This window comes from Pelecanus crispus, chromosome 3, assembly GCF_030463565.1.
Source record: "Pelecanus crispus isolate bPelCri1 chromosome 3, bPelCri1.pri, whole genome shotgun sequence".
In the NCBI taxonomy this organism is placed as follows: domain Eukaryota; kingdom Metazoa; phylum Chordata; class Aves; order Pelecaniformes; family Pelecanidae; genus Pelecanus; species Pelecanus crispus.
The window spans coordinates 132926736-132942158 of NC_134645.1; the positions used below are offsets into that span (position 1 = coordinate 132926736).

At 70.3% G+C, this 15423-nt stretch overlaps 2 protein-coding genes across 2 annotated transcripts; one reads left to right on the plus strand and one right to left on the minus strand.

Moving 5' to 3' along the window:
• Positions 1 to 5219: 5219 nt before the first annotated feature.
• On the plus strand, positions 5220 to 8973 carry LOC142593253 (ketohexokinase-like). The gene is given in 10 exon segments (XM_075707761.1): positions 5220 to 5317; positions 5399 to 5515; positions 5749 to 5883; positions 6427 to 6499; positions 6579 to 6725; positions 7301 to 7389; positions 7479 to 7554; positions 7556 to 7658; positions 8823 to 8902; positions 8941 to 8973. Coding segments are annotated over 10 exon segments (951 nt in total).
• Positions 8974 to 9236: 263 nt separating this feature from the next.
• LOC142593220 (cell growth regulator with EF hand domain protein 1-like) lies at positions 9237 to 12375 on the minus strand. Its single transcript, XM_075707306.1, is given in 8 exon segments — positions 9237 to 9374; positions 9619 to 9661; positions 10047 to 10334; positions 10418 to 10544; positions 10640 to 10710; positions 11831 to 11902; positions 12297 to 12334; positions 12337 to 12375. Coding segments are annotated over 8 exon segments (816 nt in total).
• Positions 12376 to 15423: the final 3048 nt, after the last annotated feature.

Consider the following 15423-nt stretch of genomic DNA (forward strand, 5'->3'; position numbering starts at 1 on the left):
ATGGTGTGGCACGGCATGGTGTGGCACAGCACGGCATGGTGTGGCACGGCACAGCATGGCATGACACGGCATGGCATGGCATGGCACGGCATGGCACGGCATGGCGTGGCACGGCATGGCACGGCACGGCACAGCATGGCACGGCGTGGCACGGCATGGCATGGCACGGCGTGGCATGGCACAACACAGCATGGCGTGGCATGGCACGGCATGGCACGGCATGGCATGGCATGGCACAGCATGGCACGGCACGGCACGGCACGGCACAGCATGGCACGACATGGCACAGCATGGCACGGCGTGGCACGGGCATGGCATGGCACGGCGTGGCATGGCACGACATGGCATGGCGTGGCACGGCACGGCATGGCACGGCACAGCATGGCACGGCACAGCATGGCACGGCATGGCACGGCACAGCATGGCACGACACGGCACAAGGGCGCGTGACCCATCCCATCCGCCTGGGCACCCCGGCCGTGGAGATGCCCAGGGACTCAGCCCCGCTCCCCGTCCCGTCCCCGGCCACCCACCTGTGCCAGCGCTCCCGCCGCGCCGCCGTCCCCTCCCGCCCACGCTGCCGCTGCGGCGCGGCCCAGCGACACGCTAACCCGCCCCGCGGCGCTCCACGGGCCTCCCGGCACCCCCGCCCCGCTGCCCTGAAGTCTCAGATCTTGTTGTGCCCGTGAAATACGGTCCTCATGCAGCAGCGCAGCAATGCGCGTCTTGCTGTACTGGGAAAATCACGGAATCATGGATTCGTCAGAGCGTTGAGGTTGGCAAAGCCCTCGAAGATCACCCAGTCCAACCATTGACCTTGAAGATCACCCAGTCCAACCATTGACCTCGAAGATCACCCAGTCCAACCATTGACCTTGAAGATCACCCAGTCCAACCATTGACCTCGAAGATCACCCAGTCCAGCCATTGACCTTGAAGATCACTCAGTCCAACCATTGACCTTGAAGATCACCCAGTCCAAACCATTGACCTCGAAGATCACCCAGTCCAGCCATTGACCTTGAAGATCACTCAGTCCAACCATTGACCTCGAAGATCACCCAGTCCAACCATTGACCTTGAAGATCACCCAGTCCAACCATTGACCCAACACTGCCAAGCCCACACTAAACCAGTTGAGGGGAGAGGAAGAATTTCATCTTTCCTGGCTTGGTGGCTGGATTATTTTATATGAAAGTAAAACCAGGAATCATGGAATCATTGAGGTTGGCAAAGACCTTCAAGATCATCCAGTCTGTTGACCTGACACTACCAAGTCCACACTAATTAAGGAAGGGGGAAGAATTAATTTCGTGTTTCCTGGCTTGGTGGCTGGATTATTCTTTAATGAAAGTAAATACTAAGAATCATTATGGTTGGAAGAGATCTCCAAGACCATCAGCCCAACCATCACCCCAACACCCCCATGCCCACCAAACCATGTCCCCAAGTGCCACCTCCTGCCCGTTTGTTGAACCCCTCCAGGGCTGGGGAACTCCCCCACCTCTCTGGGCAGCCTGTTCCAATGCTTGACCACTCTTTCCATGAAGGAATTTCTCCCAATATCCAACCTAAACCTCCCCTGGCGCAGCTTGAGCCCATTTCCTCTCGTCCTATTGCTAACTACTTGGGAGAAGAGCCAGCTGCTCAGCGACGAAGATGAGCGCGAAGGCAGGTTAATGATTACGCGTTAGGCCGGCGCGGGGATGCAGGACGCATAAATAAGGGGATGGAATCCCAGCTTGGCGTCCTTGAGTTGTGGAATTCTTCCACCTTGCACCCTGCGCGGAACAAAGCGACGCCTCCTTCGAGGCCATTTCGGGTTTCGGGAGCTTTATTGCCAGGTTAAGGCGCCCAGCACGTGCCGACCCACGCCTGCACCCCACACGCTAAGGAGGTTTAGGTTGGATATCGGGAGAAATTTCTTCACGGAAAGAGTGGCCAAGCACTGGACCAGGCTGCCCAGAGAGGTGGGGGAGTCCCCAGCCCTGGAGGGGTTCAACAAACGGGCAGAGGTGGCACTGGGGGACATGGTTTAGTGGGCATGGGGGTGTTGGGGTGATGGTTGGCTGATGATCTTGGAGATCTCTTCCAACCATAATGATTCTATTTACTTTCATTAAAAAATAACTCCGCCAGCACCGTCCCAGCCGCTCGGGGCTCAGCCCCAGGCAGCGGCTCAGCACCAGCAGCCATCGCTGCCCCTGCCCCGGGGGGATGGGGGAGAGAATCGGGGGAGTGGGAGTGAGAAACACTCCTGGGCTGAGAGAAGAACAGGTTAATAATGGAAATAAAGTAATATAATAATAATAACAATAATGATACACGAAGCAAGTGATGCCCAATGCAATTGCTCCCCACCCGCCGGCCGATGCCCAGCCAGTTCCCAGCAGCGATCGCTGCTCCCCGGCCAACCCCCCCAGTTTCCATACTGCCCATGACGCCGTATGGTATGGAATGGCCCTTGGGGCAGTTGGGATCAACTCTCCTGGCTGTGCCCCCTCCCAGCTCCTTGTGCCCCTGGCAGAGCAGGGGGAGCTGCAAAGCCCTTGACTTAGTGCAAGCACTGCTCAGCACCAACTGAACCATCGGTGCGTTATCAGCGTTATTCTCATCCTAAATCCAACCCACAGCGCTGTGCCTGCTGCTGGGAAGAAAATGAACTCTATCCCAGCCCAAACCAGGACAGCAAGCGGTGCCCAGCGCAGCCGCCCAGCACCCGCCGGCCGGTGCCCAGCCCGTCCCCCAGCAGCGATGGCTGCCCCCGGCCAACCCCCCCAGCTCCCACACTGCCCGTGACGCCGGGCGGGATGGGATGGCCCTTGGGGCAGTCGGGGTCGGTGTCCTGGCCGTGCCCCCTCCCGGCTCCTCGTGCCCCCGGCACAGCGGGGGCAGCGGGAAAGCTGGCGAGCGCGGGGGCTCGGGGCGCACGGGGCTGCAGCAGGAGGGGCGAGCGCTGGCGCCGGGGCTGGGGGGCCATGGGGGAAGGGACCCCCCCCAAGCTGGGGGGAGCGGGGGGAAGGGACCCCCCCAGCGCCCAGCTCTGCGCGGGGCCGGGGGGGCCGGGGATGGGGCCGGGGCCCAGCAGGGAGCGAGCTCCAGGGGCAACGGGTGTGCAAGGGGGGGGCAATGGTGCATGCGTGCGTGCAGGGGGGGGGTGTGCATGCATGACGGGTGTGCAAGTGTGCAGGAGCATGCACGGATGTGTGCAGGGTGGGGGGTGTGCAGGGTGGGGGGGTGTGGAGGGTGGGGGGGTGTGTGCAGGGTGGGGGCGCAGGGGGTGTGCAGGGTGGGGGGGTGTGCGGGGGGGGGGTGTGCGGGGGGGGGTGTGCATGCATGATGGGTGTGCATGTGTGCAGGAGCATGCACGGATGTGTGCAGGGTGGGGGGCGGCAGGGTGGGGGGGGTGTGTGCAGGGTGGGGGGGTGTGCAGGGGGTGTGCAGGGGTGCGTGCAGGGTGGGAGGTGTGCATGCATGATGGGTGTGCATGTGTGCAGGAGCATGCACAGATGTGTGCAGGGTGGGGGCTGTGCAGGGTGGGGGTGTGTGTGCAGGGTGGGGGGTGTGCATGCATGATGGGTGTGCATGTGTGCAGGAGCATGCACAGATGTGTGCAGGGTGGGGGGTGTGCATGCATGACGGGTGTGCATGTGTGCAGGAGCATGCACAGATGTGTGCAGGGTGGGGGGTGCGGGCGTGTGTGCAGGGGGATGGGGGGTGCACAGGGCCGGGTATATGCAGGGGTGCGCGCGTGTGCGGGGGCGTGCAGGGTGGGGGGGTGCGTGCAGGGGTGCAGGGGGTGCGTGCAGGGTGCGTGCGTGTGTCTGTGTGTGTCTGCGTGTGCATGTGTGCAGGGTGCGTGCATCTGCGTGTGCGTGTCTGTGTGTGCATGAGTGTGCAGGGTGCGTGCGTGTGTGTGCGTGTCTGTGTGTCCATGTGTGCGTGCCTGTGTGTGCACAAGTGTGCGTGTGTGCAGGGTGTGTGTAGTGCGTGTCCATGTGTCTGTGTGTGCACGTGTGCAGGGCGTGTGTCTGTGTGCCTGTCCGCGTGCCTGTGTGTGCACGAGTGTGCAGGGTGTGTGTAGCGTGTGTCTGCGTGTGCACAAGTGTGCAGGGTGCGTGCGTCTGTGTGTGTGCGTGTCTGTGTGTCCATGTGTGCGTGCCTGTGTGTGCACAAGTGTGCGTGTGCGCAAGCGTGCGTGTAGCGCGTGTCTGTGTGTCTGTGTGTGCACGTGTGCAGGGCGTGTGTCTGTGTGCCTGTCCGCGTGCCTGTGTGTGCACGAGCGTGCAGGGTGTGTGTAGCGTGTGTGTGCGTGTCTGTGTGTGCACGAGTGTGCACGTGTGCAGGGTGCGAGCATCTGCGTGTCTGTGTGTCTGTGTGTGCACGAGTGTGCACGTGTGCAGGGTGCGAGCATCTGCGTGTCTGTGTGTCTGTGTGTGCACGAGTGTGCACGTGTGCAGGGTGCGAGCATCTGCGTGTCTGTGTGTCTGTGTGTGCACGAGTGTGCAGGGTGCGTGCGTCTGTGCGTGTGTGCGTGTCTGTGTGTGCGTGCCTGCGTGTGCACAAGTGTGCATGTGTGCGTAGCGTGTGTCTGCGTGTGCACGAGTGTGCACGTGTGCAGGGCGCGTGTCTGTGTGCCTGTCCGCGTGCCTGTGTGTGCACGAGCGTGCAGGGTGCGTGTGCGTGCGTGCAGCACGCGCAGGGGTGTCCCCGTGCCCGCAGGAGTGTGCAGGGTGCCCGTGCAGCACGCGCAGGCCGCGTCTCGTCTCGTGCGCTCCCGCCCGTGGAGCGCGCGCAGCCCCGCGCCCTGCCCCCCCCACCCCACCCCCGGCCCCGGCGATTCTGCGCATGCGCGGCGGGCGCGCGCGGCCGGGGAGGGGGCGTGGCCTAAGAACGGCCTCGCCCTTCTCCCGCCCCGCCCCTCCACGCAGCGGCCGCGGCGGCGAGCTCCGATTGGCGGCGCCGCGAGGGGGCGTGACGCGGCGGGGGGGCGGGCGCCGAGCTCCGATTGGCGGCGCCGCGAGGGGGCGCGAGGCGGCGGGGGGCGGGCGCCGAGCTCCGATTGGCGGCGCCGCGAGGGGGCGCGAGGCGGCGGGGGGAGCGTCGAGCTCCGATTGGCGGCGCCGCGAGGGGGCGTGAGGCGGGGGGCGCGCCCTGATTGGCTGGGCGGGGCGGGGCCCGCGGGGCCGGTGCCGGTGGCGGAGCGGAGCGGGCCCAAGATGGCGGCGGGCGAGAAGCGGATCCTGTGCGTGGGGCTGGCGTGCCTGGACATCATCAGCGTGGTGCAGGCCTACCCGGCCGAGGACTCCGACACCAGGTAGGCCCGGGGCGGCGGCGGCGGCGGCGGCGGCTCTCCCCGGGGCCCGGCCCGGTGCCCACGGCCCCGCCGCCGCCGCAGGTGCCTGTCGCAGCGGTGGCAGCGCGGCGGGAACGCCTCCAACTCCTGCACGGTGCTGGCGCTGCTGGGAGCCCCCTGCGCCTTCATGGGCTCGCTGGCCCCCGGCCGCGCCGCCGAGTAAGTGGGGTGCGGGGGGTCCCCGGGGCAGGGGGCGGGGGTCCCGGGGCCGCCCCGCCTTGACGCCCCCGCCGGCAGCTTCGCCCCGGGGTGGGCGTGACCCAGGCGGTGCCGCAGCCCGCCCGCCCGCCCGCTGCCGCCGTCGTCGCCGTCGTCGCCAGCCGGGGCGCCCGCGCCGCCCCGCACGCCGGTGGGCGCGCGGTGCCCCTCACCCCGCTCTCCGCCCCCCAAAGTTTCATCGCGGCGGATTTCCAGCGCCGGGGCGTGGACCTGACGCACGTGGCCTGGCAGCCCCGCGGGGACGTGCCCTGCGCCTGCTGCGTCGTCAGCGCCGCCAGCGGCTCCCGGACCATCGTGCTCCACGACACGTAAGGCTGCCAGCCCTGGTCCCCAGCGCTCGGCCGGGACGGCTCGGCGCTGCGGCCCCCTCCCTGCCCTCGCCCCGGCCGAGCCGCGCACCCGGGGCCACCCCGGGGGTCTTACGGCCGCTTGGCAGAGGCTCTGCCGGCCGAGGGAGCCCCCCGCGCCAGTTTGGGCCATCCCCTCCAATTCCACACGCGCCATCGCTGCCAATCGTCCCCGCGCCCCCGTTGGCGGCGGCACCGCTGCGTGGCCACACGCTCCGGTGCTCGGGACGGCGCTGCCGCGCCGGTGCCGCCGGCGTCCTCGCCCTGGCAGAGGCCCGGCCGCGCTCACGCGGGTTGCGCTTGGCTGTCGAGCATCGCCGGGCACCGCCGGGCGTCGCCGGCCCCTCCGGCTCCGGCAGCTCGAGCCCGGCCGCCGCCGCGCCGCCCTTTGAGCCCGTTTCGGGGTCCCGCCGCGCCATCGTTAATGATCCACCCGGCCGGCGCCGCCCCCGGCGCTGCCCTTCATCCCCGGCCGGGGATCCCCGCCTGACCCCCGCCCCGCAGGGACCTGCCCGACGTGACGGCCCGCGACTTCGAGCGCGTCGACCTCTCCCGGTACAAGTGGATTCACTGGGAGGTGAGCCCGGGGCGGCGGAGGGGGGGGACCGCGGGGCGGGGACCCCCGGGCCCGGTGCCAGGGTGTCGTGCGGCCGCAGGCCCGCAACGCGGCGGAGCAGGCGGCCATGATGCGGCGCGTGGAGCGGCACAACCGGGCCCGGCCGGCGGCCGAGCGCGTCGGCACCTCGGTGGAGGTGGAGAAGCCGCGGGAGGAGCTGCTGCCGCTGATGGCGCTGGGCCACGTGGTGCGGGGCGGGGCCAACCGGGGTGTGGCCGGAGGGGAGGGGCCTGGCAGGGTGTGGCTCCAGAAGGGGCGTGGCCTCGATGGGGCGGGGCTCCAGGGGGCGGGGCCAAAATGGGGCAGGGCCAGGGGCTGGTCCTGGCTGTTGGGGGGCAGCAGGGGGGGGGTCGGGGGGCAGTGGAGGGGCTTTGGAGGTAGTTGGGGGGGTTGGGGGGTGCAGGGGGTGTTGGGGGGCGGTGGGGGGGGTGCAGGGGGGGTTCGGGGGGCAGCAGGGGGGTTTGGGAGGCAATGGGGGGGTGTTGGGGGGCAGTAGGGGGTATGGGGGCAGCAGGGGATATTGGGGGGTGCAGGGGGGTGTTGGGGGGCAGCAGGGGGGTATGGGAAGCAGCAGGGTGGGTTGGGGGTTGGTGGGGGTCGCAGGGCTGGGGGTGGGGTACGGGGGGTGCAGCTGGAGCCCTGGGGCGCAGTCAGGGAGCGGGGGGGGGGCACGGTGTGCAGGGGCGCAGCGGGGGGGGTCTGGGGGTGCAGCAGGGCCGGGGGTGCTGGGGGACGTCGCCCGCCCCAGCCCCTGTCCCGCAGGTGTTCATCAGCAAGGACGTGGCCCAGCATTTCGGGTACCGGTCGGCCCCCGAGGCGCTGCGGGGGCTGCGCGGCCGCGTGCAGCCGGGGTAGGGGGGTGCGGGAGGGGTGCGGGTCAGGGCGGGGGGGCGCGGCCGCACCCCGCACCCACCACCCCCCCACCTTCCCCCCCCCCCAGGGCCACGCTGATCTGCGCCTGGGCCGAGCAGGGGGCCGACGCCGTGGGGCCCGGCGGGGAGCTGGTGCACTCGGACGCCTTCCCCCCGGAGACCCTCGGCCTTCCCCCCGGAGACCCTCGTGGACACGCTGGCGGCCGGCGACACCTTCAACGCCGCCGTCATCTTCGCGCTCTCGGCAGGTGGGCACGGCACGGCCACGGGCACGGCCACGGCACGGCTCAGCTCGGCACGGCCCAGCCCGGCACGTCCATGGCATAGCTTGGCACAGCCATGGCTCAGCTCGGCCCGGCACGGCATGGCTTGACATGGCACAGCATGGCTCAGCTCGGCATGGCACGGCTATGGCACAGCTCAGCCTGTCATGGCACGGCTTGACATGGCACAGCCATGGCATGGCTCAGCTCGGCATGGCACAGCTCGGCTCGGCACGGCATGGCTCAGCTCGGCATGGCACGGCCATGGCACAGCTCAGCCTGTCATGGCACGGCTTGACATGGCACAGCCATGGCATGGCTCAGCTCGGCATGGCACAGCTATGGCACAGCTCAGCCTGTCATGGCACGGCTTGACATGGCACAGCCATGGCATGGCTCAGCTCGGCATGGCACAGCTCGGCTCGGCACGGCATGGCTCAGCTTGGCATGGCACGGCCATGGCACGGCATGGCTCAGCTCAGCATGGCTCAGCCCGGCACGTCCATGGCATAGCTCGGCCCAACACGGCATGGCTTGACATGGCACAGCCATGGCATAGCTTGGCACGGCATGGCTCAGCTCGGCATGGCACAGCCGTGGCACAGCTCAGCTCAGCACGGCTCAGCCTGGCACGGCCATGGCATAGCTCAGCTCAGCCCGGCATGGCACGGCTTGGCATGGCACAGCCATGGCGTAGCTTGGCTCGGCATGGCTCGGCTCAGCATGGCACGGCCATGGCACGGCTCAGCCTGGCACGGCCATGGCATAGCTCAGCTCAGCCCGGCATGGCACGGCTTGGCATGGCACAGCCATGGCATAGCTTGGCACAGCATGGCTCAGCTCAGCATGGCACGGCCATGGCACAGTTCAGCCCAGCTCAGCACGGCACAGCCGTGGCACAGCTCAGCTTGGCCCGGCACGGCACAGCATGGCCCAGCCATGGCATAGCTTGGCACAGCGTGGCACGGCACGGCCATGGCATAGCTCGGCACAGTACGGCTCAGCTCAGCCCGGCATGGCACATCTTGGCACGGCACGGCCATGGCGTAGCTCGACTCGGCACAGCACGGCTCAGCTCGGCACAGCATGGCATAGCCATGGCACGGCCCGGCACGGCACGGCGGCACTGACGAGCTGCCCGTTCGCCAGGGAGGAGCCTGCAGGACGCCATCACCTTCGGCTGCCGGATGGCGGGCAGGAAATGCGGGATCCAGGGCTTCGACGGCATCGTCTGCGACCCCCCCCCCGCCCCCCGGGCACCCCGCAGCCCCCGCTGCCCCGCGCTCCCCCACCCCAATAAAGCCCCGCGCTGCCCCCCGTGCCGTGCCGGGGGCCGCGCTGACCGCACCGACCACGGCCCGGGCGAGCGCCGGCAGCAGCGCCTGTATTGCTCCATCCCGCCGCGTTACGGGGGCGAGTGCCCCCCGGCCTCCCCCGCCCCACTGCGGGCTGGGGGGGCAGCGGGGTGTGCAGGGACCCCCCCCCCCCTCCGTGAGCCCGCAGCAGTGGGGGCACCGGAGCCGCCGTGGGGCTGGCACAGCCCTGCCCGTGGCCCCCCACCGCCTACCCCTCCCCAGGGTCCCCCCCAAAACTGGGGCTGCCTCTTCCTCGGGGGCTCCAGCCTGGGGGGGCTTCCTCTGCCTCCATGGCTCCGTCCTGGGGGGCTTCGGACCCAGGGGCTACATCATGGGGGGCTCCAGCCTGGGGGGCTCCATGCTGGGGGCTTCAGCCTGGGGGGCTCCATGCTGGGGGGCTTCCTCTGCCTCCATGGCTCCGTCCTGGGGGGCTTCGGACCCAGGGGCTCCAGCCTGGGGGGCTCCGTCCTGGGGGGCTTCAGCCTGGGGGCTTCCTCTGCCTCCATGGCTCCGTCCTGGGGGGCTTCGGACCCAGGGGCTACATCATGGGGGGCTCCATGCTGGGGGGCTCCATGCTGGGGGGCTTCAGCCTGGGGGGCTCCATGCTGGGGGGCTTCCTCTGCCTCCATGGCTCTGTCCTGGGGGGGCTTCAGACCCAGGGGCTTCAGCCTGGGGGGGCTCCGTCCTGGGGGGCTTCGGACCCAGGGGCTACATCATGGGGGGCTCCATCTTGGGGGGCTCCATGCTGGGGGGCTTCCTCTGCCTCCATGGCTCCGTCCTGGGGGGCTTCGGACCCAGGGGCTCCAGCCTGGGGGGCTCCGTCCTGGGGGGCTCCATGCTGGGGGGCTTCAGCCTGGGGGGCTTCCTCTGCCTCCATGGCTCCGTGCCGGGGGGCTCCGTCCTGGGGGGCTCCGTCCTGGGGGGCTCCATGCTGGGGGGCTTCCTCTGCCTCCATGGCTCCGTCCTGGGGGGCTTCGGACCCGGGGGCTTCGGACCCAGGGGCTCCAGCCTGGGGGGCTCCGTCCTGGGGGCTCCATCCTGGGGGGCTTCCTCTGCCTCCATGGCTCCGTGCCGGGGGGCTCCATCCCAGGGGGCTGCCTGCCCCCGTGCCGTGCCGTGCCCTGGCCCGCTCACCCCCGCGTGCCCCCCGGGCGCAGCCCCAGCCCCTGCCAGCGTCCCCCCGCGTTGCTGCCGCAGGGGCTGCCCTGGGGGGCCCCGGCCGGGCGAGAGCAGCAGCTCGGGGGGGTCCAGGAGCCCGTCCCGGCTCAGGTCCTGCCTCTCCAGGGCTCGGTCCACCAGCGCGGCCCACCTGCGGGGACGGGGCGCGGGCGGGGTGAGGGCCCGGCCTGGGGTCTCCGTGGGGCGCGCGGGGCCGCCCCCGTGGCACCTACCAGGTCGGGGTCCGGCCGCCCCCCGTCCCGCTGCGCCAGCACCGCGCCCAGCAGCTGCAGCAGCTCCAGCCCGTCCAGGCGCCCGCTCCGGTCGTGGTCGTGCAGCACGAAGAGGTAGAGCAGGGCTGCGGGGCAGAGGGTGCCGTGGGGCAGAGGGTGCCGTGGGGCTGGGGGTCGCGGCCCTGCCCCTCGCCGGACCCCCGGCGCCGCGCGGCCTTACCCTGCTCCCGCGTCATGGCCTCCGCGTCCCGCTCCGGCGGGCCCAGGCTCCTCACCGCGCTCCGCAGCAGCCTGGGGACGGTGGGGACGGGGTGGGCGCTCACCACCCTGCCCCACGGCCTGCCCCATGGCCGCCCTGCCCCACGGCCTGCCCCAGGGCCGCCCTGCCCCACAGCCTGCCCCATGGCTGCCCTGCCCCACGGCCTGCCCCATGGCCGCCCTGCCCCACGGCCTGCCCCAGGGCCACCCTGCCCCATGGCCTGCTCCGTGGCCTGCCCCAGGGCCGCCCTGCCCCACAGCCTGCCCCCACGGCCGCCCTGCCCCACAGCCTGCCCCATGGCTGCCCTGCCCCACGGCCTGCCCCATGGCCGCCCTGCCCCATGGTCTGCCCCATGGCCGCCCTGCCCCACAGCCTGCTCCACGGCCTGCCTCATGGCTGCCCTGCCCCACAGCCTGCCCCACAGCCAGCCCCAGGCTGCCCTGCCCTATAGTTGTCCCCAGGGCCACCCTGCCCCACAGCCTGCCCCATGGCCACCCTGCCCCACAGCCTGCCCCAGGGCTGCCCTGCCCCATAGCTTGCCCCAGGGCTACCCTGCCCCACAGCCTGCCCCAGGGCCGCCCTGCCCTATAGCTGTCCCCAGGTCCACCCTGCCCCACAGCCAGCCCCAGGGCCACCCTGCCCTATAGCTGTCCCCAGGGCTGCCCTGCCCTATGTGCCAGGGCTGCCCTGCCCTATAGCTGTCCCTATGGCCACCCTGCCCCACAGCCTGCCCCAGGGCCACCCTGCCCTATAGCTGTCCCAGGGCCAGCCTGCCCCATGGCCACCCTGCCCCATGGCCGCCCTGCCCCACAGCCTGCCCCATGGCCACCCTGCCCCATGGCCGCCCTGCCCCACAGCCTGCCCCAGGGTCACCCTGCCCTATAGCTGTCCCCGGGGCCACCCTGACCCACAGCCTGCCCCATGGCCACCCTGCCCCATGGCCGCCCTGCCCCACAGCAAGCCCCAGGGCTGCCCTGCCCTATAGCTGTCCGTGGGGCCACCCCTGCCCCACAGCCAGCTGGGCACTGCCTGTGCCCTCTCCCCACCTGCCCCCGCCCCGGGTGACCCTCAATGTGCAGCCCCCCGGGCCGGGGGCGCAGGGCCCGGTGCTATGGGGCTCCGTGGGGCTCTGTGGGGCTCCGTGGGACTCACGGCAGTGTGGGCGGCTCCGTGCTCAGTGGGTCGGGCTCAGGATCCAGCTTCATGGCCACAGGGGCCTCAGGCCTGGCCAGGAGATGGGGGGGGGGGGGGGGGGGGTTACCTGTGCCCCTGGGTGGGGGCAGCGAGGGGGGGGGTGCCCGCCCCAATGTCCCCACAGTGCCCCACGCAGCGGCCCCTCCACCCACGGCCCCCGCAGCCCTGTCCCTCGCCACACACCCCCAGACCCCTGCGCCCCCCCAGCCGCACGCCCCTGCCACGTCCATGCACCCCACCCGCACCCATGCACCCCAGCTGTACCGGTGCCCCCAAACCACTCCTGCACCCCCGGACCCGTGTCCCCCCCGAACCTGCGCCCCCTGTACCTGTCTCCCCCCATACCTGTGCCCCCCATACCCGTGCCTCCCATACCTGTGCCCCCCCCATACCTGTGCCCCCCCATACCTGTGCCCCCCCATACCTGTGCCCCCCAGCCTTGGGGGCAGCCCGCGCCGCGGGGCCAGCAGCAGCAGCAGCAGCAGCAGCAGGAGGTTCCTCATCCCGCAACCTGGGGCTGCAGCCGGGCGAGAGCGGCCGGGTGGGTGCCCTGGGCTGGGGCGGCCGTGCCCGGCCGTGGGGGGGGGGTGGGGGGCCCGGGGGGGCCCTGGGAATCCGGCGTTTGGGGGGGGGGGGGCCGCTCTGCACGCGGTGCTTCCACACTCGGGGTCACAGCGTGGTCCTGGAGACCCCCCAGCCCCTCCGGCTGCTGCTCCTGTGCCAGCCCTGCCTGCAGCCCCTGCCTGCAGCCCCTGCAGCCCTCCTGCCCTGCCTGCAGCCCCTGCAGCCCCTCCTGCCCTGCCTGCAGCCCCTCCTGCCCCTGCAGCCCCTCCTGCCCCTGCAGCCCTGCCTGCAGCCCCTGCAGCCCCTCCTGCCCCTGCAGCCCTGCCTGCAGCCCCTGCAGCCCTCCTGCCCTGCCTGCAGCCCCTGCAGCCCTGCCTGCAGCCCCTGCAGCCCTCCTGCCCTGCCTGCAGCCCCTGCAGCCCTGCCTGCAGCCCCTCCTGCAGCCCCTGCAGCCCCTCCTGCCCCTGCAGCCCTGCCTGCTGCCCCTGCAGCCCCTGCTACCCCTGCAGCCCTGCCTGCTGCTCCTGCCTGCAGCCCCTGCTGCTCCTGCTGCCCCTCCTGCCCTGCCTGCAGCCCCTGCAGCCCTGCCTGCTGCCCCTGCAGCCCCTGCTACCCCTCCTGCAGCCCCTGCAGCCCTGCCTGCTGCCCCTGCTGCCCCTGCAGCCCCTGCTACCCCTGCAGCCCTGCCTGCTGCTCCTGCCTGCAGCCCCTGCTGCCCCTCCTGCCCTGCCTGCAGCCCCTGCAGCCCCTCCTGCTGCCCCTGCAGCCCCTGCTACCCCTCCTGCAGCCCCTGCAGCCCTGCCTGCTGCCCCTGCTGCCCCTGCAGCCCCTGCTACCCCCTGCAGCCCTGCCTGCTGCTCCTGCCTGCAGCCCCTGCTGCCCCTCCTGCCCTGCCTGCAGCCCCTGCAGCCCCTCCTGCAGCCCCTGCAGGCCCTGCCTGCTGCCCCTGCAGCCCCTGCTACCCCTGCAGCCCTGCCTGCTGCTCCTGCCTGCAGCCCCTGCAGCCCTGCCTGCCCTGCCTGCAGCCCCTGCAGCCCCTCCTGCAGCCCCTGCAGCCCTGCCTGCTGCCCCTGCAGCCCCTGCTGCCCCTCCTGCCCTGCCTGCAGCCCCTGCAGCCCTGCCTGCCCTGCCTGCAGCCCCGCCCGCGCTGGGTGCGCACACCCGGCCCCCCGGCCCGGGTGGAGCAGCAGCCCCGGGGGGGCGGGGAGCTCCGGGCAGCGGCCGCCGGCGCCAGCGCGGCCAGGACACGGCGGCACGGCCGGGGGCACCGGGGGCACGCGGCGGGGCACGGCTCGCGCTGCGCACGCTGCTCGCGCTGCTCACACTGCTCGCACTGCGCACTGTTCGTGCCACGCGCTGCACACTCCACACACACTGCTCGCACTGCACGCACCGCTCACACCCTTCACGCTGCCCACAGTGTGCACACTCCACACGCACTGCTCACGCTACACACTGCTCACGCTGCACACGCTGCTCACACTATTTGCACTACTCACACTGCACACGCTGCTCACGCTGTTCACACTGCTCACGCTGCACACACTGCTCACACTGCTCACACTACTCACGCTGCACACACTGCTTACGCTGCACACACTGCTTACGCTGCTCACGCTACACGCTGCTCACATCACTCACGCTGCACACCACTCATGTTGCACACACTGCTCATGCTGCACATTGCTCATGCCATTCACACTGCACACTCCACACACACTGCTCACACTGCACATGCCTGTCCACACTGCTCACACTGCTCATGCTGCTCACGCTGTTCACACTGCTCACGCTGTTCACACTGCTCACACTGCGCACACTGCACACACTGCTCACACACTGCTCACACTGCACACCACTGTACACGCTGCTCACACTGCGCACACTGTACACGCTGCTCACACTGCTGACGCTGCACACACTACTCACACTGCACACACTGTACACGCTGCTCACACTGCTGACGCTGCACACACTGCTCACACTGCGCACACTGTACACGCTGCTCACACTGCTGACGCTGCACACACTACTCACACTGCGCACACTGTACACGCTGCTCACACTGCTGACGCTGCACACGCTTGCTCACACTGTGCACACTGTACACGCTGCTCACACTGCTGACGCTGCTCACACTGCTGACGCTGCACACACTGTACACGCTGCTCACACTGCTCACGCTGCTCACACTGTACACGCTGCTCACGCTGCTCACGCTGCTCACACTGCTCACGCTGCTCACACTACTCACACTGTGCACACTGTACACGCTGCACACACTGCTGACGCTGCACACACTGCTCACCCTGCGCACACTGCTGACACTGCACACACTGTACACGCTGTTCACACTGCTCACGCTGCACACACTGCTCACGCTGTACACGCTGCTCACACTACTCACACTGCTGACGCTGCTCACACTGCTCACGCTGCTCACGCTGCACACACGCTGTACACACTGCTCACACTGCTCACGCTGCTCACACTACTCACACTGCTGACGCTGCTCACACTGCACACACTACTCACACTGCACACGCTGCACACACTGCTCACGCTGCTCACACTGCTCACACTGCTCACGCTGCTCACGCTGCTCACTGCTCAGGCCGCAGCCCGTGCACGCTCCCAGGCACCGCGCACAGCGCCCGCCCCGATGCTCGCCCCGCTCCCAATCGCCCCCGGAGCCCCCGGCGCCCACTCACCCGGCCCCGCTCTCCCGTCTCGGCGCCGCCCGCCCCGCCCCGCCCCGCCCCGCCCCGGGCCACGTCGCCGCCACCTCCCCCCGCGCCGGCACCGCCACCGGTACCAGCCCCGGGCCCCGCCCCGCCCGCCGGGCCCTTCCCTGCCCGGGGGGATCAACCCCACCCGCGGCGGCTGCGGCCGCGCCCCGCCGGCAGCGCAGGGGTTAACCGGTGCCCTGCGCCCCTGCCCGCGACAAAGATGGCCGCCGGGGCCGCGCGCGCCCGCTCCGGGGCGGG